The sequence below is a fragment of the Podarcis vaucheri genome, assembly GCF_965113315.1.
Source record: "Podarcis vaucheri genome assembly, chromosome: 3".
In the NCBI taxonomy this organism is placed as follows: Eukaryota; Metazoa; Chordata; class Lepidosauria; order Squamata; family Lacertidae; genus Podarcis; species Podarcis vaucheri.
This window is the reverse complement of record NC_138761.1, coordinates 1,778,298-1,802,476: the sequence shown is the minus strand read 5'-3', so window position 1 is coordinate 1,802,476 and position 24,179 is coordinate 1,778,298. Positions and strand designations below refer to the sequence as shown.

The 24,179-nt window shown below is 48.6% G+C and overlaps 1 protein-coding gene across 1 annotated transcript; it reads right to left on the bottom strand.

Moving 5' to 3' along the window:
• Positions 1–137: 137 nt before the first annotated feature.
• HADHB (hydroxyacyl-CoA dehydrogenase trifunctional multienzyme complex subunit beta) lies at positions 138–24,179 on the bottom strand. Its single transcript, XM_082217755.1, has 16 exons — positions 24,040–24,179; positions 20,455–20,529; positions 19,564–19,605; positions 17,802–17,898; positions 16,934–16,978; positions 15,996–16,095; positions 12,736–12,823; positions 10,700–10,887; positions 10,081–10,261; positions 7,269–7,390; positions 5,618–5,697; positions 5,449–5,496; positions 3,136–3,223; positions 2,496–2,570; positions 882–1,046; positions 138–648 (listed from the first exon to the last, which is right to left on the bottom strand). Exons 2-16 carry the CDS (start codon positions 20,519–20,521, stop codon positions 613–615), a joined length of 1,422 nt encoding a protein of 473 aa, XP_082073881.1. The 5' UTR covers positions 20,522–20,529; positions 24,040–24,179; the 3' UTR covers positions 138–612.

The following is a 24,179-nucleotide window of genomic DNA, read 5'->3' as shown; positions in this document are numbered from 1 at the left end:
CCAAGAGACCTGATCTCTGAGGAATCCCCATTGTAATGTTGGTAGTGGTGGTGGTGGAGGGGGTCTGTTGCAGGCTGCCTGCCCCCTCAAGGACTGTGGAAATAACTGGAGAGAATAAGACACACACTCGCCATCCCCACCTTGTATCTCTCATTTATTAAGGCACAGGCGTGGAGACACAAACGCTCCACCTTTGTTAACAGTCCACTTCCTTCGTGCTGAGCCCTCGCCCCTCGGGAAAAATTAAATATCCCAGTTGACTGCAGTTCAGATCGAAACACTATTGAAAAACGGCAACAGTCTTAACTTTAAAAACCGAACCATTCATTTCTGGACTTACTGCTGCTTTCGGAAGTCAGAGCACTCCAAATCTTTCAGGTGTTCTCATGCAAGAATGCAAGGGGGACGTGTCCTGCATTTCAGAAGATAAACTGCAGAAGGCCCCTCTATGGACTAGGCAGAACTTCCAAGGGTCCAACTGCTACTAGAAAATATGTACAAAGGCCATTGGGCGTCCTTTCGAGGAAGGACCAGGGAGGGATTCTGGCATTAGCGCATTGAAGCGGGACGGCTGTGTCACGAAGGGCGAGAGGAAGACAGCCCTGGATGGGGTTACTGTGGGTAACGCTCCACGATCATCGCGTGGCCCTGCAGGCAGAAGAGGAACAGGAAAGGGTTTATTCATTAAGGGACCTGCAGGTGGAGGAACAAACTTCTCCCCTCCCACAGAGAGGCAGGAAGGCAGAAGGGGATGGGATTTCTGGGAAAGGAGGACAGCAAAGGCTGCTATTTAGCAAGACCCTGCAAGGGCTGAGATGCCAACGGCAAGGCAGGCAGGCGGCAGTCCCACTGGGAGGGCGTGGTGGTCTTCTTGGGCTTACCTGTCCTCCAGCGGCGCATGCGGCCACTAGGCCGTACTGCCCTCCTTCCTTCTTCAGCCTGTGGGCGGCGGTCATGACCAAGCGGCAGCCGGTGGCCCCAAAGGGGTGTCCCAGGGACAGCGACCCGCCCCAGTTGTTGAACTTCTCCAGAGGGGGAGCGCCGACCTGCAAGCAGAAGGCAAGAGAACGTAGGGCCCTGAGTGCGAGTTACCAAACTCACCCCCAATGTGGGGAAGGATCAAGGGGGGGTCCTTCCAGGTCAGCCACATCAAGACCGCCAAAGGAGCAAATGGTCCCAGATCTGGCAAGCCGTGGGGGCAGTGAGAAGGGAGAGAAAGCCCTGGCCTTGAAAACTGGGGATGGAGTTCAGGGGTTCCCCAAACTGTGGTCTTCAGGCCCCCAGTGGATTGCCAGTTTCATTCAGGTGGTGCACGGGGTGCCAGTGAAGCGCATGTTCAATTTGAATTCCATTGAATTCACTGCGTAATACAATGAAATACAGTGGTGCCTCGCAAGACGAAAAGAATCCGTTCTGTAGAATCATAGAATCCTAGAGTTGGAAGAGACCACAAGGGCCATCGAGTCTAACCCCCTGCCAAGCAGGAAACACCATCAGAGCACTCCTGACATATGGTTGTCAAGCCTCTGCTTAAAGACCTGTGATTCTCTTCGTCTAGCGGTTTTTTTGTCTTGCGAAGCAAGCCCATTGACGGATTAGCGGATTAGTGCTATTAGCGGCTTTTAGCGGCTTATCGGATCAGCTGATAAGCAGCTTAGCGGCTTAGAAAAAGGGGGGGAAGGGAAAAAACAGCAGGAACTCGCAAGACATTGTCGTCTTGCGAAGCAAGCCCATAGGAAATTCGTTTTGCGAAGCACCTCCAAAACGGAAAACTCTTTCGTCTAGCGAGTTTTCCGTCTTGCGAGGCATTCATCTTGCGGGGCACCACTGTAAATAAAAGAAGCAAAAAAACTACATTAAAAATCACACAGCTTTGAGCACAGTGCATTTTCAACTGGTCCTTGGGGAAAGATTTGGGAGCTACTGATCCAGCTCCAATCATCGTCTCCTCAATAATATTAATAATAATAATTTATTATTTATACCCCACCCATCTGGCTGGGTTTCCCCAGCCACTCTTCAGCAATGTTGCCTCTGCCCTAGGCCCTTTCTATTCTGCAGGCAAGGCAAAAAGGTAAAAGGTAAAGGGACCCCTGACCATTAGGTCCAGTCGTGACCAACTCTGGGGTTGCGGCGCTCATCTCGCTTTATTGGCCAAGGGAGCCGGCGTACAGCTTCCGGGCCATGTGGCCAGCGTGACTAAGCTGTTTCTGGTGAACCAGAGCAGCGCACGGAAACGCTGTTTACCTTCCCGCTGGAGTGGTGCCTATTTATCTACTTGCACTTGGACGTGCTTTCGAACTGCTAGGTTGGCAGGAGCAGGGATCGAGCAACGGGAGCTCACCCCGTCATGGGAATTCGAACTGCTGACCTTCTGATCGGCAAGTCCTAGGCTCTGTGGTTTAACCCACAGCGCCACCCACAGGCAAGGCAAAGGGGAGGCTATAAAGGAGGGGGACGCACATTCACAGCAACTGCCAACATCGGCCCCTTACCTTAGACTTCCTGCCCATGTAGTTCTGGGCAAACCAGTCCGAATCCATCGCTTTCATATTAGCTAGAATCTGCCCCTAGGAGGGAAAAGGGAGAGGAAGGATGATGCTCTGGGCAGCAACAGCAGATAGAGTCCTAGAACTGTAGAAGCATTAAAATCGAGATGTGGAAAATATGGATACAAGGAGAAGCATGGCTAAGATGTGGAGATATGCTTCAGAGATACAGACCGTGGGGAGCTCCGAAAAATTAATAATTATAATTTGGACTATAATTTGGTCTTTTTTCAGTTTTTTATTTTAATTGGAGTATTATGATTGGACATATTAATTGGATGTTTTTTATTGGAAAATCAATAAAAATGATTTTTTTTAAAAAAAAAGAACCCTAGAACTGTAGGCTCGGAAGGGGCCCCAAAGGGCCATCTAGTCCAGCCCCCTGCAAGGCAGGAATCCCTGTCACGCAATCTCTATTTAAAAGTCTCAAAGGAAGGAGGATCCAACATTGGAGACCACTGGTCCAGGTCCCACCCTTTGAATCCGGAGACAGCAAGCTTGTTCAGTCTTGTACACGGCAGCCCTTCAGATGTCTGAAGATGGCTATCCTATGGCCTCTCAGCCTCCCCTCTCCAGAAATACTTACTGCAAAGGCCTCGTGGAATTCAAACACATCGATGTCTGCCATTGTTAAGCCGGCCCTTTCCAGGACTTTGGGCGTCGCGTAGGTTGGCCTGGGAGGGGAGCAGAACGGAGAGCGGTGTTCAGAGCGGCTGTGTATGCAGAAAGAGCTGCCTGCCTGGGGAGGAGGCTTGCAGGGGCCAGCCCCGGGGGCCGCTGCCTGTCTCACCAGCACCCAGAAAGCCCTTCTGGGTTGAATTTGCACCCTGTCCTCTGCTAAGATGCTCAGGGCTATTTTTAGTTGCTTAAGGCCTACAAGACACAATACAGTCATACCTCGGGTTGAAGTAGCTTCAGGTTGAGCGTTTTCGGGTTGCGCTCCATGGAGACCCGGAAGTAACAGAGCGCGTTACTTCCAGGTTTCGCCACTTGAGCATGCGCTCAAAATGACATCGTGTGCATGCGCGGAAGCGACGAATCGCAACCCGCGCATGCGCAGACACGGGTTGCGTTCGTTTCAGGATGCGAACGGGGCTGTGGAATGGATCCCGTTCACATCCAGAGGTACCACTGTACTGAGATGGGGGCGGATGGGCAGGAGGAATCGTGACACCCCAACCAGAACCACTCCAAAGTGCAATAAGGTTTTATGCAGTTCCTCTGAGCTGCCAGGACTCAGGCTTGGCCCCCTCTCTCAAGGCCTCGGTTCCAAAATCCAGGGACCCAAACTGGGGTGCGGGTGTTGCTGGCAAACTGGTATTTCTTGCCACTAATCAGAATTCACCTGTTCCAACTTGGCCGCCTCCCCTGAATGACTCTGGGATGGGGCTGATGTCAACCACACGAGTCCCACTCCATGGAAAGAGTAGACGGGGCTTGGCATGCATGCCCAAGAGTCAAAGAGATGGGTGGCCCCTGCCTTGCCTGCCTCGGGCCCCTGCTACTTGCAGGACCTGAAAACTGCCCAACCCCAATCACCCCAGGAATATCGGAACTGCCCACTGAGAGCCAGCGTGGCCTAATGGTTAGAGGAGGCACCCCAAACTCAGCCCTCCAGCTGTTTCTGGACTACAACCCCCATCATTCCTAGCTGACAAGACCTGTGGTCAGGGATGATGGGAATTGTACAGGTGAAACTCGGAAAATTAGAATATTGTGATGACATGGCTCCCCAAATCAGCACAGACTGTGGAAACTTCACAGTGGACTTCAAGCATCTGGCATTGTGTGCCTCCCCATTCTTCCTCCAGACTCTGGGTCCTTGGTTTCCAAATGAGATGCAAAAGCTGCTCTCGTCAGAAACGAGATTTGGGGAGCCACGCCACGCCGCATTGAGGAAGTAATGAATGCAAAAGGAGCCCAAACCAAGTACTGAGTACATATGCATGCTTCTCAGAGCTCCAATATTGTTCTATTTGCAGTCTTGTTTTGCTGATTTCAGTTAATATTCTAATTTTCTGAGATTGTGAATTTGGGGTTTTCACCAGCTGTACGCTATAATATCACAATTATAACAAATAAAGGCTTGACATATCTCGCTTTGCATGTCATGAGTCTATCTCATATATTAGTTTCACCTTTTAAGTTGAATTACTGAAATAAATGAACTTTTCCACAATATTCTAATTTTCCGAGTTTCACCTGTAGTCCCAAAACAGCTGGAGGGCCAAGTTTGGGGATGCCTGGGTTAGTGTGTTGGACTAGGACCTGGGAGACTGGGGTTCAAATCTGCACTCAGCCATGAAGCTCACAGGATGACCTGGGTCCAGTCGCTGCCTTCTCTCAGCCTCACCTGCCTCACAGGGCTGTTGTGGTGCATTAAACGAGGAAGAGGAGAACAATGCACATCACCTTTAGCTCCTTGGAGAAAAAAGTTGGAATAGAGGGACCCCTGACCATTAGGTCCAGTCGTGACCGACTCTGGGGTTGTGGCGCTCATCTCGCTTTCCTGGCCGAGGGAGCAGGCGTACAGCTTCCGGGTCATGTGGCCAGCAGGACTAAGCCGCTTCTGGCGAACCAGAGCAGCGCACGGAAACGCCGTTTACCTTCCCGCCTGAGTGGTACCTATTTATCTACTTGCACTTTGACGTGCTTCCAAACTGCTAGGTTGGCAGGAGCAGGGACCGAGCAACGGGAGCTCACCCCGTCGCAGGGATTCGAACCGCTAACCTTCTGATTGGCAAGCCCTAGGCTCTGTGGTTTAACCCACAGCGCCACCTGCGTCCCACAAACACAACAAATAAACAGGAAGCTTTGGGAGAGGGCAGTAGTGCCTGCGTGTGGATGGAAAGGCAGCCTCAGGTCTTTCGAGAAAGAGGAACAACCGTTTGCAACATACCCAAGCAGGAGCTGGTCCTTTGGGTCCTGGGAGACGTACACAAAATCCCTGAGGGAGAAAAGCAAATCAGTTGGGGGTTCTTGGAGGGAGGAGACTGAGGAGGGAAAGGCCTGCCACAATTTCAAAAGGGGTGGTGTGGAAAAGCAGAAGATGGATGCCCGCATAGTACCTGAGGTAGGCCTTTGGTTTGTACCCCATCGCTAAAGCCTTCTCTTCGGACATCAGCAGCACCGCCGAGGCCCCGTCAGTCTGGGGGAAAGGAGCCAAGAATATTCTGTCAGCAGAGAGCAGGGACCGCCCCCCCACACACAATCTGCTATCTCTGTATTCAGCTGCACTACAAATGAATTGTAGAATTGGAAGGGAGCCCTAAGGGTCATCCAGCCCAACCCCCTGCAATGCAAGAATCGCAATCGGGAAAAGGACGTTGCATTTGAGTGAGTTTCAACCTCAGGAATTCAAAAGGAAGGCTTAAAATTCACTGTCATTCTATGACATGTCGAGATCAAAGCCTCCTTCTCAAAGAGGCAGCCAGCCTGCAGCTGTGGTGCCAGAGAAGGGGAGAGACAGCTGTTTATTTGGGAGGGGGATATTGATACATGGGGCCTAATGCAGGAGGGGTGGGGGGGGGAGAAAGCTGAGGTGGTCTTTCTGCTGTTGTTGGGCCATAACTCCCATCCCCCTTGACCATTGGCCATCCCGGCCGGAGCTGATGAGAGATTACGCTCCGTTCATGTTCAATGCCAAACAATGGGCTGGCAGCAGGCAAGTGAGCGCCAAGCACTGGCAGTCTCTCCTCCCATCCCACTGGCCCCCTGGGGACAGGCCAAAAGAGGGACGCTGTATGTCTGTACAGAGCCAATTGTAGTTTGCTGGCAAACCAGAAGTAAGACCTCTCTCTCTCTTTGCAAAGTTAAATTCCTTTACCTCTTTTAGCCCTATCTATCTATCGATCGATCTAAAAGGGACGTGGGTGGCGCTGTGGTCTAAACAACTGAGCCTAGGGCTTGCTGATCAGAAGGTCGGCGATTCGAATCCCCACGACGGGGTGAGCTCCCGTTGCTCAGTCCCTGCTCCTGCCAACCTAGCAGCTTGAAAACACGTCAAGTGCAAGTAGATAACTAGGTACCGCTCTGGCGGGAAGGTAAGCGGCATTTCTGTGTGCTGCTCTGGTTCGCCAGAAGCGGCTTAGTCATGCTGGCCACATGACCCAGAAGCTGTCTGTGGACAAACGCCGGGTCCCTTGGCCTACAGAGCGAGATGAGTGCGCAACCCCAGAGTCGTCCGTGACTGACTGGACCTAACAGTCAGGGGTACCTTTCTATCTATCTATCTATCTATCTATCTATCTATCTATCTATCTATCTATCTATTTTAAATCATATAAATACAGATCAGCTAAATCTTGGGCCACAGAGTGCTCTAAGGCAGTGTTTCCCAACCTTGGGCCTCCAGCTGTTTTTGGACTACAACTCCCATCATCCCTAGCTAGCAAGACCAGTGGTCAGGGATGATGGGAATTGTAGTTCAAAAACAGCTGGAGGCCCAAGGTTGGGAAGCACTGCTCTAAGGATGCAAGAAGAGCCTTTAGCTGGATCAGGCCCAGGGGGCCCCATCCTGCCCAGCAACCTGTTCGCAGAGGAGCTGACCAGATGCCTGTGGGAAACCTATGGGCAGGATTCAAACACAAGACCGCTCTTGCCTCCTGAGGTTTCTGGCTATTCAGAAGCATCGCCGCCTCCAACTCTGGTCGATGATTCCAGTGATTCTAGCACAGCTGAAAATCCCTTGTTCAAATCATGCTGTGTGTGGTGCCTTACCAGGAAAGAAGAGTTGGCGGCTGTGACTGTCCCGTAGGGCTTGACAAAGGCAGCTTTCAGCCTCCCCATCTGCTCCATCGATGACGGGCGGACTCCGTTGTCCCGCACAACCGTGTCCCTGCCTGGCAGAACCAAGAAGAAGAAGAGTTTGGATTTGATATCCTGCCTTTCACTCCCTTTAAGGAGTCTCAAAGCGGCTCACATTCTCCTTTCCCTTCCTCCCCCACAACAAACACTCTGTGAGGTGAGTGGGGCTGAGAGACTTCAGAGAAGTGTGACTAGTCCAAGGTCACCCAGCAGCTGCATGTGGAGGAGCGGGGAAGCGAACCCGGTTCACCAGATTACGAGTCTACCGCTCTTAACCACTACACCACACTGGCTCTCAAGGATTTTTAGAGCCCTGCAGCGTCCCAATATTTGGCTAGCTATTTTCAAACCAGTATATAAGCTTCAGGCTTCCTCATTTATGCCCAAGGATTCCCCCACCTCAGCAACCTTCCCCATACCTACAGGCCCTCTCTTCCCTATCCCCACCCCACCCAATTTGCTCCTAGAAGCCCTTCCTTTCGCTAGGAATTTCTGCCTTTTCCTGGGGTCACAGCAGCCAAAGTGGTACACCCAGATTCAGGATCAAAGTTGGCCAAATGATAGAAGCCCCCCTCCTGTGACAACCAAGCAGCCAAGCCAATCACTGTCAGAGGTGTCAACCCCATCACTGAAAACCTCTTAAGGTAAAGGTAAAGGGACAACTGACCATTAGGCCCAGTTGTGGCCGACTCTGGGGTTGCGGATCTCATCTCGCTTTATTGGCCGAGGGAGCTGGTGTGCAGCTTCCAGGTCATGTGGCCAGCATGACTAAGCCGCTTCTGCCGAACCAGAGCAGCGCATGGAAACACCGTTTACCTTCCCGCCGGAGCGGTACCTATTTATCTACTTGCACTTTGACGTGCTTTCAAACTGCTAGGTTGGCAGGAGCAGGGACCGAGCAACGGGAGCTCACCCTGTCGCGGGGATTCGAACTGCTGACCTTCTGATCGGCAAGTCCTAGGCTCTGTGGTTTAGACCACAGTGCCACCCGCGTCCCTAGAAAACCTCTTAGCTCGCTGCTATATGGACATGAGCCCAGATACAAAGGGTAACGCTTTCTTTTAAAGCAAATAAACCCAAATTTCTTTAAGAAGGTGGCAGGAGTGAGGGGAAAACAGGAAGCTTCTGTCCAGGGATGAGGGTATTTGGCTTGTGACACTGAGAAACAAGCTGGTGCCCAAAAGCTTTCGCCAAAGGCTGCAGGCTAGTTTGGGGTCTGCTGAACTGACTTGCTATGACCTTCCCAGGAGAAATCATCCTGTGGGTTTGCTTATATTACCTCATCAGGTTAAAACGCAAAATTTATAAAGAACTTTTAAACAAAAAGAAGAAAGGGGAATCAAGCTACCCATGTGATAGTAGCTTTTGAACAAATTAATGCTAGGAATTGGTGTGCTGCTTGACGTTCAGCTTCAAGACTGCAATTTTATGTTGCAGCAGCTCACAAGGAGATGAACGAAAGCTGCCCGTTGATTCACATCAGGGAATTGGGTGTACTCTGGTGAGAGCTACTGTGGCCTCGTGGTTAAAGTGTAGGACCAGGGCGAGGGAGAACAGGGTTCAAATCTCAACTCAGCCATGAAGCTCCCTGGATGGCCTTGGAAGCCAGTCCCTGCCTCTCTGCCTAAGCTACCTCACAGAGTTGCTGTGGGGATGGAATAGGGAGAACTTTGCATGAGCCTCTTGGAGAAAAAGGTGGAATGCACATGGAATAAATGCGATGCCTCGCTCCATCACAACACCCACCACGTCAAAACGTCTGTGGCTCTTTGAGCAGGTTTGGAGGGGGCGCTGCTCTTGCTGTGGTCCTTAAACGTCCCTGCCCAGGGCAAGAGAATGGCAAAAGTGCTGCTTCTTCCCATTTGGGGGCAGCTGAGCAAGGGAGAGATATTTAAGATCCAGGTTTTCGGTTGTTGACGGGAAGACGACACGGACCTAGAGAACCAAGGAAGGCTGGAGAGGAAGGGAGGGAAGTCTCCAGCACAGTGGCTCCCATAGTGGGTGGAATAGCGCCCCAGGGTGGGGGTTTCCTAAGGGACACCAAGAGTCAAGGGCTTGGCAGGGGGCAGGAGGTGTAAATGACTCTCAGACTCTGAAAGGCTGGTATCACTAGATCAAGTTGATCCATTTTGTTGAATAAATCAAACTAAATAGTGTTAAGGGCCTTCTCAGTAGTGGCACCCGCCCTGTGGGACGCCCTCCCACCAGATGCCAAAGAGAAAAATAACTACCAAACTTTTAGAAGACATCTGAAGGCAGCCCTGTTTAGGGAAGCTTTTAATGTTTAACAGATCACTGTATTTTAATATTTTGTTGGAAGCCGCCCAGAGTAGCTGGGGAAACCAGATGGGCGGGGTATAAATAATAAATTTATTATTATTATTATTATTATTATTATTATTAGGGTTTTAAATAAATGATGCAATTCATTGTTATTGTTTTGAATGTTATTGTGTTATCTTCCTTAGTGGGCCATGCAAACCACGATTCTTACTAATGTTTTTTATGGGGTAGGGGGCAGTGGGGATGAGTCTATGGAACCAAGGGGGCAGTCGCCCCCAAACGTTTGGGAAACATTGCTCTAGCGCCTGGGTGTGGCTGGAAAGGAGCTGGGCTTCCCCCTCCTGCAGCAGATACTTCTTCCCCCCTCCCTGTCCACAAGTTCCCAAGCGACGCCCCACGAATTGCCCAGGGGTTCCTCCCAACAGGACCCCCACCGCGGTACCTGGCACTTTGAAGGACACGAGGTCGGTGAGGAGCCCTTCGTCCTGGGCCTTCTTGGCCAGGCTGTGGGAGCGCAGGGCATACTCATCCTGCTCCAAGCGCGAGATGGCAAAGGCGGCTGCCAGGCGGTCTGCTGAGTGGCCCATCGTCTCGCTGGTGGAGAACTCGGCCACGGCTGGGAGCTGGGGGGAGCCAGAGAGGGCTTGGTGAAAATCAGGAACTAGTATTCAGAAACATCACTGCCTCTGACGGTGGACACTGTCGAAAGCCCTCTCCTCTATGAATGTATAACCCTCTTTTAAAGGCAAGTTGGTGGCCATCACTGCCCCCTGTAGTTCCATGGTTTAACTATATGTGAAGAAGGGACTTGGTCTGCCCTGAATTCTCCAGCACTCAGCTTCTTTTACAGCTTCTTGGTTTCCTTGAGTGCTGGGAACTGAACACGAGACTAACGGTTGTTTTAGGAGCTGAATACATGAAGAACACAGGACAGAGACACTCAACTGTCCCACTGTACGAGCCACCAGCCAGCCTGATGTCACTTGGCTTGTCCTCTTTTTCTCCTCACCGAACAAGCAAGAGGAGAGAGAAATGGGGTTAGCCTTGCTCATTGTTTTTACCTCTGGAGCAAAGTAATCCGGACGGATCCTGGAGATCAGGGACAGCCTCTGGCCCAAGCTTTTTGCCCTGGTGAGTCCAAGCATCGTCTTCCTCATTTTCCGGCTGTGTCTGATGGGGACGTCGGACATCAGCTCAACGCCACCAGCCACCACCGCGTCCATCTGGCCTGATGCAATGAGACCGACTCCTGCAGAGATTGGGAGGAAGGAGGCGCCCAGGAGTTACACTTCCCAGGGGAGAAAAGGCAGCATCGCCTCCTGCGTGAGAAATGCCCTCCCTGCCACTGCCCTTTGGGTGCCTGCCCAGGGGGAGCTCTCACTCGCCAAGGAATGGCCAGGCGCTCCGTTTAAGCTCCTGAGTGTCCTTTGCACCCCTATGTTGCCACAGCAGGGCAGCAGGTGGCCGTGGTCTGAGGGAAATGGCCTCATGGCCTCTTTACGCAGACTCCAGCCCAATCCGTCTAGAACAGCCATTCTCAACCTGTGGGTCCCCAGATGTTGTTGGACTACAACTCCCATCATCCCTGAGCTAGCTAGGGGTGATGGGAGTTGTAGTTCAACAACATCTGGGGACCCACAGGTTGAGAAAGGCTGGCCTAGAGCATTTACAGAAAGGTTATCAGCCTTCCAGATTTAGAACACCTGAAGCAACACATTCGCCAATTCTTCCTTGAAATCTTTGCTCAACGGCCACCATTTCCATCCATTTTTACCGAGCGCAGTGTCTACTGCAACTGCGAAAATTTATTGCCCTCTAGTTGCTCCCATTGTAAGTGGAGGGGGGTGTTTCTATGGGCTGTTTCGAGCCTTCTTCCTTCCGTGCTCACCCTCCTTGGTCAACCTGCTCCTTTGTCTTGCTTAGATCTCACCCATTTGCTGTCCTAAGTGGGACGGCAGCAAGAACCTGCCAGACACCCCTTCTGCATAGGACCAGGCACAGTGGTCCCCAAACTTTTTCAGACTGCTGCCCCCTTGGTTCCATAAACTCACTCCAGTGCACCTACCCTACCCTATGAAAAGCATACAGTGGTACCTCGCAAGACGAATGCCTCGGAAGACGAAAAACTCGCAAGACGAAAGAGTTTTTCGTTTTTTGAGTTGCTTCGCAAGACAAATTTCCCTATGGGCTTGCTTCGCAAGACGAAAACGTCTTGCAAGTTTGTTTCCTTTTTCTTAAAACCGCTTGAAGAGGTGCAGTTGTGACTTGACCGTGTTTCGCAAGACGAAAAATTCGCAAGACGAAAAAACTCGCAGAACGAATTAATTTCGTCTTGCGAGGCACCACTGTAGTTCAGAACTCTGCTCTGCACAACCCTCTGATGAAGATGATAAGACAATAAAATTCATAACATTAACCATCCATTGCACAATTACTCAAAATCCAATGAAAACTATTTAGTTTAATTGATTCAACAAAAGGGAAGACCTTGATCCAGTGAAACCCGCCATTGCCAACAGCTGGCCATCTTGTGATGACTCAGAATCGTAAATACAAACGAACGTGACCAAAGGAAATAAAATTGAAAGCGATAAGAACGGCAAAACTTAAACTACGAAGCAAGGAAGCTGTTCCGCTCTGGGCTCCAGCCTGGTCAGTTGTAAATAAGAGATCAAGGTGCTAAGAAGGGTCCACTCCAGTGCCCCCCTGCCCCCCGCTTGCCTCTTAGCCTTCCCCTAGGTAATCCCACTGGCCCCAGGGGGTGGTACCACCCACCTGGGAACCACTGACCAGGCACATGTCCAGTCATCAATCCACAAGAAGGTACAGTGCTGCTTACCAGAGAGAGGTGCATTTTTGGCTTTTGCCAACATGTGTTCAAACATTAACAGTTTTTTAAAAATAAAAAAGGTGCTTTTTGAAAGAAGAGGCTGCTGTTTCTGGACAGAGCAGAGAGCAATGAACTCCCACTTAGGAGACCCCGGGCAATGCCTTGCTTCCTGCTGGAGAAGCATGCTACAGGTTCTTTGCAACTCTACAGCCAATTGCTGTATGTCCCCTTGTTCTTCAACCGTGCCCCCCCCGACAATGCTGGTACCTGTTGTCATCGCCTGGTTTGAAGAGATGCATGCCATGGTGACCGTGTGGGCAGGTGTCTTGTCAGAGAAGCCAGCTCCCAGGGCAGCCTGCAGAGAGGAACGCAATGCAGAAACCTTAGCAAACAGAGTGCTGAGAAAGAGCTTTATCTTTACAACACTTCCTGCGGTGGGAAGCGGGCTATGACTTGTGCATCAGATGACTTTGCAGAAATCTCGTGAGGGGCAGCTGGGTCTTGCCAAAGGCCACTTGACATAGTATGTGGCTGTGGAATTGGCGGAAATGACTGGCAGAATCCGAGACCAGGGAGAAGAGTCGGTGGAAGAAGATTGGAGGAAATTTAAAGACTATTTACAGAAATATTGCAAAATTAAGGAATGTTAGAATGATGTTGGATTGAAGTTAAGTGGTTTCTAGCTGTAATGGTTTAAAAGAATATGGAAAAAACTGGATTTTTAATAGGTAAAAATTTAATGTTATAATATATTAAGATTAAACATCAGGATAATAAGGAGGGAAAGGAATTGCTGAACTAATAAATTGAACTGGAACACAAAAAAGGGAGGTATGAGGAGGTCCGGGAAACAAGTAAATGAAAGATAAGTGATGTAAAGATGGAATTATTTTTAACTGTTTTTTATTTCCTATTTTTTCTTTTTTCTTTTTCATTATGTAATATTGTGAAAGCTTTAATAAATATTTATATAAAAAAAAGACATAGTATGTGGCTGAGCAGGGAGGCGAATTGCTCTTTGGGTCTGTACAGACAACCACTTGCTAGCACAAGAAGCCTGCAGAAACTATGATTCTGTTGCTATTCAAAAGTAGGGTAGTGGCCAATGAAAACATTTGTCCCCTTAGCACACATTCTGGAGTCTCTGCTTGTTCACTGGGAGCACTCACCTAATTGCGCTTTAAGATTTAAGCATTTCAGAAGAGACTGGTCTGAGGGTGAAGACAAAATATCCGCAAAATGTGACAAGTTATGTACGCTGAGATCCAGTGGTGCAGGACGTGGGAGACCAAGGTTCAAATCCTTGCTTGGCCACGAAGGTCACTGGGTGACCCTTTGGAGCCAGACACTGCCTCCCAGCCTAACCGACCTCTCAGACCTGCTGTGGGGATTGAATGAGGAGGGGAAGAACCATGTCTGCCACTTTGAGCTCCTGGGAGTAAAAGATGGGGTACAAACGCAATAAAATGAATAAGATAACATGTAATTGCCACCCTGGGCTCCTTCAAGAGGAAGGGCAGGGTATAAAGTGAATAAATAAATCCTGTTTTTACTCCATACATTTAAATCAAGCTGACAGAAGGGGAAACTCAACATTTGTCAGGAGGAAAATATTAAGATTGACTGTATCAAGTTGATGGACAATGCCAAAATGGCAAAAATGACCAGAAGAATCAGAAATCAGGAAGACCAAAACTTTAATAACGAATCGGGAAAATTTATATTTTGTCTTAAAAATAATTGTAAACAGTTAAAGCCGTTAGGACTGGAATAACACTTTTATTTTAATGGTGAATTTTGGACATAATGGAGAGGTAAAAGATTTGAATTATTATAAAAGATACAGGAGGAAATAATTAATAATAGGAGCCACAAAGGGGAGGAGGGAAGTCCAAGAGATTCCTTGGAATCTTGTTTTTATGTTGCATGTTGGATATGTGACTGTATGATTTGAAAACCACATAAACAAATTTATAAAAAACAAAAACAAAAAAGATTGACTGCATCACCCATGTTTGCATTTCTCTTGAAAAAGAAGTTGCATTAATGGTTAATACGTCATGGCGCTCAGCCTAATGACAATTATGACCAAGCTTCATAATCTCTGGATAAAGGATAACTTGGGGACGAGGGCTGGGAAAAGCCCATCTCTGATGTTTGATGTATTACAGTATTTTAATATTTTTTTGGAAGCCGCCCAGAGTGGCTGGGGAAGCCCAGCCAGATGGGCGTGGTATAAATAATAAATTATTATTATTATTATCTACCAGAGAGGAGGAGAAGAAGAAGAAGAGGAGGAGTTTGGACTTGATACCCTCCCTTTCACTCCCCTTCAGGAGTCTCAAAGCGGCTCACAATCTCCTTTTCCCTTCCTCCCCCACAACAAACACTTTGTAAGGTGAGTGGGGCTAAGAGACTTAAGAGAGAAGTGTGACTGGCCCAAGGTCACCCAGCAGCTGCATGTGGAGGAGGGGAGACGCAAACCCCGTTCACCAGATTACGAGTCCACTGCTCTTAACCACTACACCATGCTGGCTGGTCTAGTGGGAAACTGTTGCTAGCCAGAGTCTGCAGAGCCCTTGGCTAGATGAGCCAATGGCCTGGCTGAGGATTTCCACGGGGCTGGACCTGATGACCCTTTGGCTCCCTTCCAACACTACAATTCTGTGATGCTACAGGATAAGACAGCCCCCGCCATGTGTCCATGACACAGGAGGAAAACACCTGAGTCATGGAGACATTGCCACAGACTGCTGCTCCTGAGACACAGCCAAGTGGGTGAAAGTTCAGGACAGAGCTGGAAGTTAAAATTAAAAACAAGGGCTGGACTGAGCAGCCCGTGAGATTGGAGCCAGCAGACTGCGGCAAACGAAGCAGGATCCTGGAGAAGCACTGCCAGGCTGGAGCAGGCAGCTCTATACAGCGTCCGATGGCACTGGACTTTCCCTGCCAGACAGCCGCGCAAACGGTTGCTTGGCCTTAAGAGAGCAGGCGCAGGTACTGCAAGACGTTCTGGCCACGGTCAGAAACCAGGGATCATTTGCACGCAAAACAAAGTCATTGGCGGAGGATTGCCAAGGGTTGCTGATAAATAAATACTGACAATTTCCAATGTTTGCAAACTACACGTATGCGGACAGGCGTACTGGCAACATCAAATATTTTGTAAAATGAACAGGGATCTCAGCTGGCAAGTTCAAAGTCTGCTGATACGGGCTCTCTTTTAGGGGAGGGGTCATGGCTCAGTGGCAGAGGGTCTGCCTTGCAAGCAAAAGGTCCCAGCCTCTCCAGGTAAGGTGGGGAGAGACTCTAGCCTGAAACCCTGGAGAGCCACTGCTGCCTGATAGTGTAGACAATACTGAGGCAGATGGAGCAAGGACTTGTTATTAGGCAGTTTCCAGGGAATTTACAGGTTGACACCCACCGTGATTTGCCCATTCATAAAACACACAACTGGTATTCAAGCGACCGCAGAGAGATGTTCTGCTGTGTAGCTGCCTAGCGCTTCTTTCAATAATTTAACATACCTCTCTAGCTACATTGCTGGTTTTCACCTCCTGGATAACGGTGCCAAACACAATGTAGTCCACAACGTCCTTGGGCACATCAGTCCGGTTCAGCAAGCCTCTGCGGGGAAAAGTCAGAGAGGGGGAAAATCAGTGGTAGGCAGGCCAAACCAAGAGCATTTCCCTCTGAGTGGTTATTTCACATTAGCTGGGAAGCAGCTGGGTTTAGAAGATGAACCTGCTTTAGGGTTGCTATACGTTTGAATTTTCTGGACATATCCAGCATCTGGCCAGAAATCAGTAAAATGTCTGGGGAAATCCAGATGTATGGCTGCCCATGTTGGCAGTGCCATTTTCCATAAAAAGATCTCAAAAACGGCAATTTGCAATTTTGCCGAAAAAGCTCAACAGCTTTGCACTGTTTGAAATATGGACTGCAAGAAGATCCAACCTATCCATTCTTAAGGAAATCAGCCCTGAGTGCTCACTGGAAGGACAGATCCTGAAGCTGAGGCTCCAAGACTTTGGCTACCACATGAGAAGAGAAGACTCCCTGGAAAAGACCCTGATGTTGGGAAAGATGGAGGGCACAAGGAGAAGGGGGCGACAGAGGACGAGATGGTGGGACAGTGTTCTCGAAGCTACCAGCATGAGTTTGACCAAACAGGGAGGCAGTGGAAGACAGGAGTGCCTGGCGTGCTCTGGTCCAGGGGGTCACAAAGAGTCGGACACGACTAAACGACTAAACAACAACAACAACCTGTTTGCTCAGCAACAACACAGCAGCAGAGATCCAGATGCTGTGTACACCCAGATCCACAGCTTCCATAGCAGCCATGTTACCCCACTAGAATATTTGTTTTATCACTCCAAGTAAATCTAGAGTGTAACTCCTGCCATTCAGGGGAAAAAAACTATCCAATTGTTGTTGTTGTTTTACCCATTAACTCACTACTTACTTTAGTGCCGCTCTGGCCAAGTCATGTGGCATCAAGTCTGCATACCTGACGATTAGAGAGGAAAGGAAAACATTAAGGTCTGAGCAATGCAATGATTTTATTTTATTTTATTTTGCTCAGTGCAGGGTGAACAGATCAATCAAATCTTTATTACGGTCACAGACTAGCATAAGCAGGGTGGGGTACAATCATTTAAAATCTGCAAAACATTCTGGAAAGCTAAAATTATTAAAACAGAAGGTATATATAAAAGACTATAATAATCTAAAAGAAGCTAAAAGATTCTAACAGAAGGGTTAGGAACGTTAAACGGATGTGGAAGGGCATGAAAGGTTTGTATATAAAAGGATATGACTATCAATTTACAAAGCACTCTAATATGGGTGTTAATTAAATCTAGTTTGTGGCACAGGTCATGAACAGAGAAAAATGATGTGACCAGCAACCTTTTAACGTTGACTTTTAATCGACAAAATAATATAACCAATCAATAACTAATCATAAGTAATTCTACATTGCTACGAGTGCTGTTTTGGATCATAAGGCTGGTCCATGAAAATATACTGAATTACTTAATGGAAGAAAAGTCCACTGCAAAAGTGGACATTGCCTGGTAAATCTTGGCAATGCCGCATAACTTTTCAGCCACTCACTGCTCTATGGATGGGCACAGGACAATGGTATCTGCCTCCTCGAGTCTCTTATTTAGATGCCAGGATAGTAAGCACAACATCTGCAGTTAACTTTAAATTAATTTTATTAACCATAAGCTGCACAGGCATTTTCTCCGTCAACACCAGGTTTCCCCTGAGACTTTGTAAGTTCTTTACAAGTCCCCAGACTTTACAAGGAAGGATTTAATGCTTACGAGGTTCCTGACTGCAGAAATGGAATGCGAACCCCGTCCACCACCACAATATTCTTCACCCCATTTTTAGCCAAGGTTTTTTTAGTCTTGGGCTGAGCTGTGGAAAGAGAACGATAAATGACTACTGACTGAGACAGAGCAACATTTCTGTTATTAAAAGGCAAGGAAGAATGCATGGATTTTTGAGTGAGAGTCCTTTTTGAGTTTAAGCCAGGAAGGGGGAACTGTGGGAACTTCAGAGACTGCTGGCTTCTAGTTCCCACCATCCCTGACCACTGGCCATGCCTGCTGGGGCGGACTGAAGCCCAATCCAACAAGACCTGGAGGCCGACTAGTTCTCCATCCCTGATTTCAGTCAAAACCTGAGTTTAATTCCCCATCAGTCACTATTCAGTCTGAGAAGCATTCAAGAGTGTGTGTTCAGCTATGCCCAATCTATTGGCAAAACATACTCCTGAAACAACATACACAAAGTTTCATGAACACTGAAAAGTGCTAATCCTTATAACCTACTCCCAAATGCTGAAAAGTTGAAGGAATTGAGTATAAAGAAAGAAATAACTTTTACGGACAAGGTTGCTAACATAACAATAAATGGCCTATTAGATATTGGGGCAATCTTGGATCCCCAAACAGCAAATGCAATTTAAAGCCAGGCAAACAGGGACACCCAGTTTCTATTGCATAAAGAGGGTCTCACTTCGCAAGGTGAGGTTCTCTACCAGAACACCAGCTCTTGTGAATTCCGCACAGGTATGTTTTGCAGTGAGCACAAAATGTTCGCAGAAACAAGACAAAATCAAAGTCTAAAGTACATCTCGGGTGTGGGTAGTGCATGCCTAACCCAATTCAGTGGAAGAAGACACTAAGTAAAGAGACTTGGAGACCTGGTTGTAAAGAGGACCCAAGGTTATCTTACTGAGAGCCTTGAGACTCTCTTCCCAAGAACCTGCAATCAGTCTCATTAAACTGTTATTCCAGTTTGACCACTCCCTTAAAAGATTCCTGTACATCACTGGGAGTGCCGGCCTGAGATCACAGAGAGTTGCAACTAGATCCCTAACAATTTTGTAATAATGTAAAAGGCAAAACAAAAAAACTATTGCTGGAGCTAGAAAGGATTTCTCTCTGAGTTTGTTGCTGTTGTTTTAAGAAGACAAATCAGAATCAACTGAGAGCTGCAATGCACTTACAGTCATACCTCGGGTTATAGCCGCTTCAGGTTGCATTTTTTCGGGTTACAGACTGCCGAAACTCGGAAGTACCGAACGGGTTACTTCCAGGTTTTGGCAGTCACACATGCACAAAATCGTGCTTTGCGCATGCACAGAAATGCTGAATCGCAATTCGTGCATGCGCAGATTCACTGACGCGGGCTGCGAACACTGCGGGTTGCGAACGTGCATCCCGCACGGATCACGTTCGCACCCTGAGCATCCACTGTACTTGAAATCAACCAGTGGAATTTCTTTCCTAGTTTGACAGGGGATCTGTATAATCCTAAGCCTCCAACACACTCCCAAGCTAGTTGCAAGACTACACCAGCCCTGAAGTTGATGTACTTTATTCCCCAGCCACTGCCTGCCGTCCGTGGGTGGGAATTAAAAACCAAACCCCAGACCACAGCAGGAAAAGAAGAAAATGCCCCTTCTCTGGCCAGCATGAGCTGGCAGGGCTTACGAAGGACAATTTCTCCAACAGAGCATCTTCTCCACCCCACCTCCACCTTAGGGTTGCTCTACTGGTGATGTTATTGGTTTACCTGCTGTCTGTAACTGGGGCGAACAGCTGAGGGATCTTACAGCTGGAAGAAAAGCAGAACAAAATCCAAGTTAGGAACAAAGCAACAGCACCAGAGATTATCTCAATTACCAAAGATCAAAGAGACTCTAATGTTTAGGATGAACAGTGGCCGGAATACAGCTGCAGCTTTTCTTTGGACTCCATTTGGATGACAGTGCTTTCAAGTTCAGATCACTTCCAAATGTGCAACTGGCCTATTGTGCAATTGATTGTCCTGGTTTACAGACAAAGCAATCTGGCACAGATGTTCAGATGATGAGGCATTAAAACAAAAGGAATCATTTAGGCAGGGCCACTGGCATCCTAGTATAGTTATAGTGCAAGTTTTCTATGGCAGATTGTGCCCAAAGCAGCTTGAAATAAACATGAAGTATAAAAACAGAGTGACATATTTAGACACAATTACAAGACGCTGCAAAAGTTTCAAATAAGATAAATGCTTCATGCTGTCAATGTTACAGTTACAGTGGTGCCTCTCAAGACGAAAAGAATCCGTTCTGTGATTCTCTTCGTCTAGCGGTTTTTTCGTCTTGCGAAGCAAGCCCATTGACGGATTAGCGGCTTTTAGCGGCTTATTGTCTTATAGGATCAGCTGATAAGCGGCTTAGAAAAAGGGGGGAAAGGAAAAAAAACCCCGCAGGAACTTGCAAGACATTTTCGTCTTGCGAAGCAAGCCCATAGGAGATTTGTTTAGCGAAGCACCTCCAAAACAGAAAACCCTTTCGTCTAGCGAGTTTGCCATCTTGCGAGGCATTCGTCTTGCGGGGCACCACTGTAGTTACAACCCACTATGACAAATCTTTTAATATTTGTACAAATTTGGTGCCTAACCAGAAGCAGCTGGACTTACCTAATCGAGCAGCCCATGGTGAGATAGCAGGAAGCGTTCTGGCAGAGCAGCTCAGCATGGATGTCATTTTGGAATCTGAAATGGGGGGGGGGTAGACAGCTAGTGATTTATCTTGCCTGGCTTGTTAGCAACATTCATGTTCGTCAGCCAATTCAGCTCACATGCCCGGTCCAGGAAAGTCAAGGTCATCACTCCCCCCCCCACCCCACTTGCTTTCCAAAGCCACTGCCAAGTCTTCGGAAAGATCACTGGGCAAGCAGAAACCACAAGCTGAGACACAATGATGTGGTTCTTTCTCTACAGTGCAAAGATGCAAAACCGATTAAATGACTGCAGACCCCCCCCCCCAGTATTTTATGGAAACTTTTTGCAGCAATGTTGCCCAAGGGGCAAAGTAGCCCTATGTCTTTGGTAAAACCAGAGAGTTTGCAACCCCAGTAAACAGAGTTTTCTACTGTTGTGTCTCTGTCTTTATTTGTTTTGAATCTCTGCCTGAACAGGCACTTAGCATGTTTAAGAAATGACAAAGGATAGCTTTACACATCAGGTTAAGACTGTAAAGAGCCTATGTTGTTTAACACTGTGCTCAAAGCATTCTCTCTCCATTCCAAGACAAGAAATTCAGCTTTATTAAAAGTCAAATACCTCAACAAAGAATTCTTACACGTGTTCGGCTCATAACCATGTTGCTCAACCCATTCATTTCCCTTATCTTTCATTCCAGGAACCAACCCCCCCAGCTCCATGTTACAAACAAGTTAGCCTTCGGAGGCGGGAGGGCAGGTCTGTTTTTTTGGAGACCAGCATGGCTCCTATTTAGGAAGTATATGCTGCACTGAAGAATTTAGGGGCCTGTTTTCACTAAGGTGAATATTGGTCCACAATACATCCGATATTAAAGGTTTTGTAAAGGAACAAGTTCCTCTCAATGCTGCACCAAGCTCCCTCCTTGCAGGTGGGTCCAAACCCTAAAATGGTTCTGGGACCACACCATCCCTCTGAACCAAATCCTACCCCACACTAGGTAATACAGTGGTGCCTCGCAAGACGAAAAGAATCCGTTCTGTGATTCTCTTCGTCTAGCGGTTTTTTTCGTCTTGCGAAGCAAGCCCATTGAAGGATTAGCAGATTAGCGCTATTAGTGGCTTTTAGCGGCTTATCTGCTGATCGGATCAGCTGATAAGCGGCTTAGCACTATTAGCGGCTTTTAGCTGCTTTTAGCGGCTTATCTGCTGATCGGATCAGCTGATAAGCGGCTTAGGGGCTTAGAAAAAGGGGGGGAGGGGAAAAAAACCAGCAGGAACTCGCAAGACATTGTTGTCTTGCGAAGCAAGCCCATAGGAGATTCGTTTTGCGAAGCACCTCCAAAACCTAGACTACCCCCATTAAGGTCTTTGGGAAAAGGCTATAGCTTAGTGGTAGAGCATATTCTTTGGATGTATAAGGGCTCAGCATAATATTAACAAAATGAACAGTTTCTTCTTGGCCTCCAGCATCTGCCATCAGCACAAAGCCCTCCCTTGCTCTCCATAAGAGCCATAGTATCCACCATGTTTCAAAATTGGAAAATATACTACCTGTAAAGAAAATATGCAACCAAATAACAACAACCACACAGCACACCACAAGCCCAGGTAGTTTCATAACATGTGAGGCTGGAGCAGTGTAGAGACTGGACTACAAATTACAAAATTACAAATTACAAATCCCTGGTCTGAACTTCACGCCGGCCATGGGGCCGTAGTTAAGTAAGGCACTCCCTCTCCCAAGAGTGTAACATGGGGAAAACAACAATTGCTACCTCACAGGGCTGTTGTAAGTATGGCAATAGGACCATGTACATTAAGCACTTTGAATGTTCTAAAGAGGCTATGAAGTATTCTGCACTGTAGTAACGATGGGACACTCTCTGTCCTTTCCTCGTTGTCAAAGTTTGTAATAATCATAATTTTATTATCTATACCCCTCCCACCTGGCTGGGGTTCCACTTTCCTCGGCCACTCTGGGTGGCTTCCAGCACATAAAAAAACATAATAAAGGATCCAGTTACAGATAGGTAGCCGTGTTGGTCTGCCATAGTCAAAATAAAAAATTCCTTCCAGTAGCACCTTAAAGACCAACTAAGTTAGTTCTTGGTATGAGCTTTCATGTGCATGCACACTTCTTCAGATACCAATAAAGGATAATACATCAAAAAATTCCTGATACAGGGCTGCCTTCAGAAGCCTTTGGAAAGTTGTGTATCTCCTTGACATCTGATGGGAGGGCGTTCCACAGGGCAGGTGCCACCACCGAGAAGGCCCTCTGCCTGGTTCCCTGTAACTTGGCTTCTCGCAGGAAGGAAACCGCCAGAAGGCCCTCAGCGCTGGACCTCAGTGTCCGGGCTGAGTGATGGGGGTGGAGACGCTCCTTCAGATATACAGGACCGAGGCCATTTAGGGCTTTCAAGGTCAGCACCAACACTTTGAATTGTGCTCGGAAACGTACTGGGAGCCAGTGTAGGTCTTTCAGGACTGGTGTAGTGGAAGCTTTTAAGGAACTAGGGCAGGGCTTTGTCAACCAGAATATAAATACAGTGGTACCTCTGGTTACATACTTAATTCGTTCCAGAGGTCTGTTCTTAACCTGAAACTGTTCTTAACCTGAAGTACCACTTTAGCTAATGAGGCCTCCTGCTGCTGACGCGCCGCCAGAGCACAATTTCTGTTCTCATCCTGAAGCAAAGTTCTTAACCTGAAGCACTAATTCTGGGTTAGCGGAGTCTGTAACCTGAAGCGTCTGTAACCCGAGGTATCACTGTACTAAAAAAAAAAAGGAAATTAAAGGCTATCAAGGCATGCCTCTGGTATCCCCCGGTCAGCAGAGGGCTACTGCCCCCAGGCCTTGCTTGTGGGCTTGCCATGAGGGAACCTGGCCGGCCACTGCAAGAACAAGAGACTGGCCTGGATGGGGCCCCGGGTTTGGCCTGATCCAGCTGCAGGGTCTCTTCTTAGGGCCTCGATTCTGACGCCAGGAGTTGTCGTACTGCTCTGACTGAGCTCACTTCCCTTCCATACAAAACCCCCCACCCCACTTCCTTCAGCCCAACAACACAGGGTGTGTGTGTGTGTGTGTGTGGTTGCGTCAGTCATGTGACTGTCGCCCCTGGTAATCCCTGGGGAGCCATAAATCCTCCCCGATCCCCTTGATCTCATCCCGCCTTTCATTCCAAAGGAGCTCCAGGGTCCGAACACGGCTCTCCCCCCCCCCCACGACAACAGCCCTGTGAGGTATCCTGGAGCTGTAGAGTCGGAAGGGGCACCCAGGGGTCATCCAGTCCAACCCCCTTCGGTGCAATGCATGGGGCTGAAGCTAAGGGAGGCAGAGGGCGGCTCAATGTCACACCCCCCCCCCCAGAGAGCGGCCTCCAGGCCTGGTCCCCATCCCCCCCTCCATCCCTCCAAGGCCCATGGCTCTAACCACTGGGTCACACAGCCACCGCCCCACCCACCGGCCTCCAACCCCAGTCAGGGCTCGAATCCGGCGCCCCACGGAGCTCGGAGAGCGAGGGGGACAACCGGCGGCCCTTCTCCTCCTCCTCCTCACCTGACGCGCCCGGCAGCCTCCTTCGCCCCTCCGACTCTCTCCCTCAGGCGTCGCCACGCCCCCTCCGAGAGCGCCTCGGCCAGGAAAGCCCCTTCCGGCCTCCGCCGTCGCCGCTGGGGCTGCCCCCGCTCCGCCTGACG